The 1,878-nt window shown below is 34.2% G+C and overlaps 1 protein-coding gene across 1 annotated transcript in view; it reads right to left on the bottom strand.

The window, feature by feature from the left end:
- LOC106475077 (protein dachsous-like) overlaps positions 1-1,878 on the bottom strand; it is a gene marked incomplete at both ends in the record, with an annotated part of 35,833 nt that overhangs the window by 19,048 nt on the left and 14,907 nt on the right. Inside the window, one exon of the mRNA XM_013935771.1 lies at positions 1,536-1,716. Coding sequence (XP_013791225.1) covers positions 1,536-1,716 — 181 coding nt within the window. The remainder of the gene's footprint in view (positions 1-1,535; positions 1,717-1,878) is intronic.

Genomic DNA, 1,878 nt, shown 5'->3' with positions numbered 1-1,878 from the left:
ATAGTGATAACAATGAATGTACATCGTTATCTACTTCACTGTATAGTGATAACAATGAATGTACATCGTTATCTACTTCACTGTATAGTGATAACAATGAATGCACATCATTATCTACTTTACTGTATAGTGATAACAATGAATGTACATCGTTATCTACTTCACTGTATAGTGACAACAATGAATGCACATCATTATCTACTTCACTGTATAGTGATAACAATGAATGTACATCGTTATCTACTTCACTGTATAGTGATAACAATGAATGAACATCATTATCTTCTTCACTGTATAGTGATAACAATGAATGTACATCATTATCTACTTCACTGTACAGTGATAACAATGAATGCACATCATTATCTACTTCACTGTATAGTGATAACAATGAATGCACATCTTTATGTACTTCACTGTATAGTGATAACAATGAATGCACATCGTTATCTACTTCACTGTATAGTGATAACAATTAATGTACATCGTTATCGACTTCTCTACAGTGATAACAATGAATGTTGATATAACTTATGCACTATGCGGCATGATCAGTTTTTATTGTTATGATATTTCCAACTATATAAAAAAGATGCTTTGTCATTTTACTAATTGTATTACAGTTTATACCAGAAAAACAATAACAATGGAAGTGTTTTAACGTAACGTGATTTATTGATCCAGTTTCACACAGTGTTACTGATTATCCAATTTAATCGTCCACTTGGTGTGAAAGAATCCGGTTATCAGTGTGTAATTCTCTGAAAGAACTGTAGTAATATTTGGAATTAAATTTCGTAAATGTTATAGGACAAGAACAACTGAGGTCAATTGTCGACTTCTTAGGCTTGGCATGGTCTGGTGGTTAAAAGCGCTCAACTCGCAATCTGTGGATCGCGGATTCGAATTCTCATCACCGAACATGCTCGCCCTTTCAGCAGTGGGGGCGTTATAACGTGACGGTCAATCCTACTATTCGTTGGTAAAAGAGTAGCCCAAAAGTTGGCGGTGGGTGGTGTTGACTAGCTGCCTTCCCTCTTGTCCATCAGTGCTAAATTAGGGACGGCTAGTGCAGAATAGCTCTCGTGTAGCTTTGCGCGAAATTCAAACAAAAACCGCCTAATATCTTTTTACGGTTCATATAGTTGGGGGGGGGGGGAGTCCACAAACTGTTTGAGGTAAAGAATTAACGAAAGAAATTAGATAGAATCCCTGATTCTTTATGTAAAATACATAGAAAGTCCTTGTTGTAATTAGTTGGAGAAATTATGATATATTTGGCATTTTTGTTTAAATTTCTTTGAAGGACTAAATGTTATTAAGGAACCTGTAACCAACGAAGTCATCGTTCCACAAGCAGTGATGTACATAAGTAGTTTAGAACCACGTGTTTAAAAATCCAGTGAATCTCATTGGTGATTCTAGGCGGGAAAGTTACAAAAAAGTAAAAACAATAGTTATTAATTTTTTAAATAAATTCATCACAAAGTATGTTCCAATTTTTGTTGTTGTTTTTTTGTGTGATTTTTACTCACAATTTCTTTGGTCTGGAGCGAAAGAATAAGACAGATTTGTGTTCCGATCAGAGTCCGCATCTATAGCTTTAACTGTTTCGAACACAGTTCCGACAGGAACACTCTCGGATAGGAAATGGTAATACACTTCTTTCTCGAACTGTGGAGGATTATCGTTTATGTCCTGGATTATCACAATCACCTGAAAAAACAAATAATAAAAAACTCTATCAGCATTTTTAAACAAAGGAATAGAATTAAAATCCAGAATGAAATAAGATTGTTTCTGTCATTTTCACCAAAAAACTTTAGTTGAGACCGTTATTGACAAGATAAAATAACCTAGTTATTTCAACCATTTTCT

This window comes from Limulus polyphemus, unplaced genomic scaffold (assembly GCF_000517525.1).
Source record: "Limulus polyphemus unplaced genomic scaffold, Limulus_polyphemus-2.1.2 Scaffold8055, whole genome shotgun sequence".
In the NCBI taxonomy this organism is placed as follows: Eukaryota; Metazoa; Arthropoda; class Merostomata; order Xiphosura; family Limulidae; genus Limulus; species Limulus polyphemus.
This window is presented reverse-complemented; position numbering and strand designations above follow the sequence as displayed.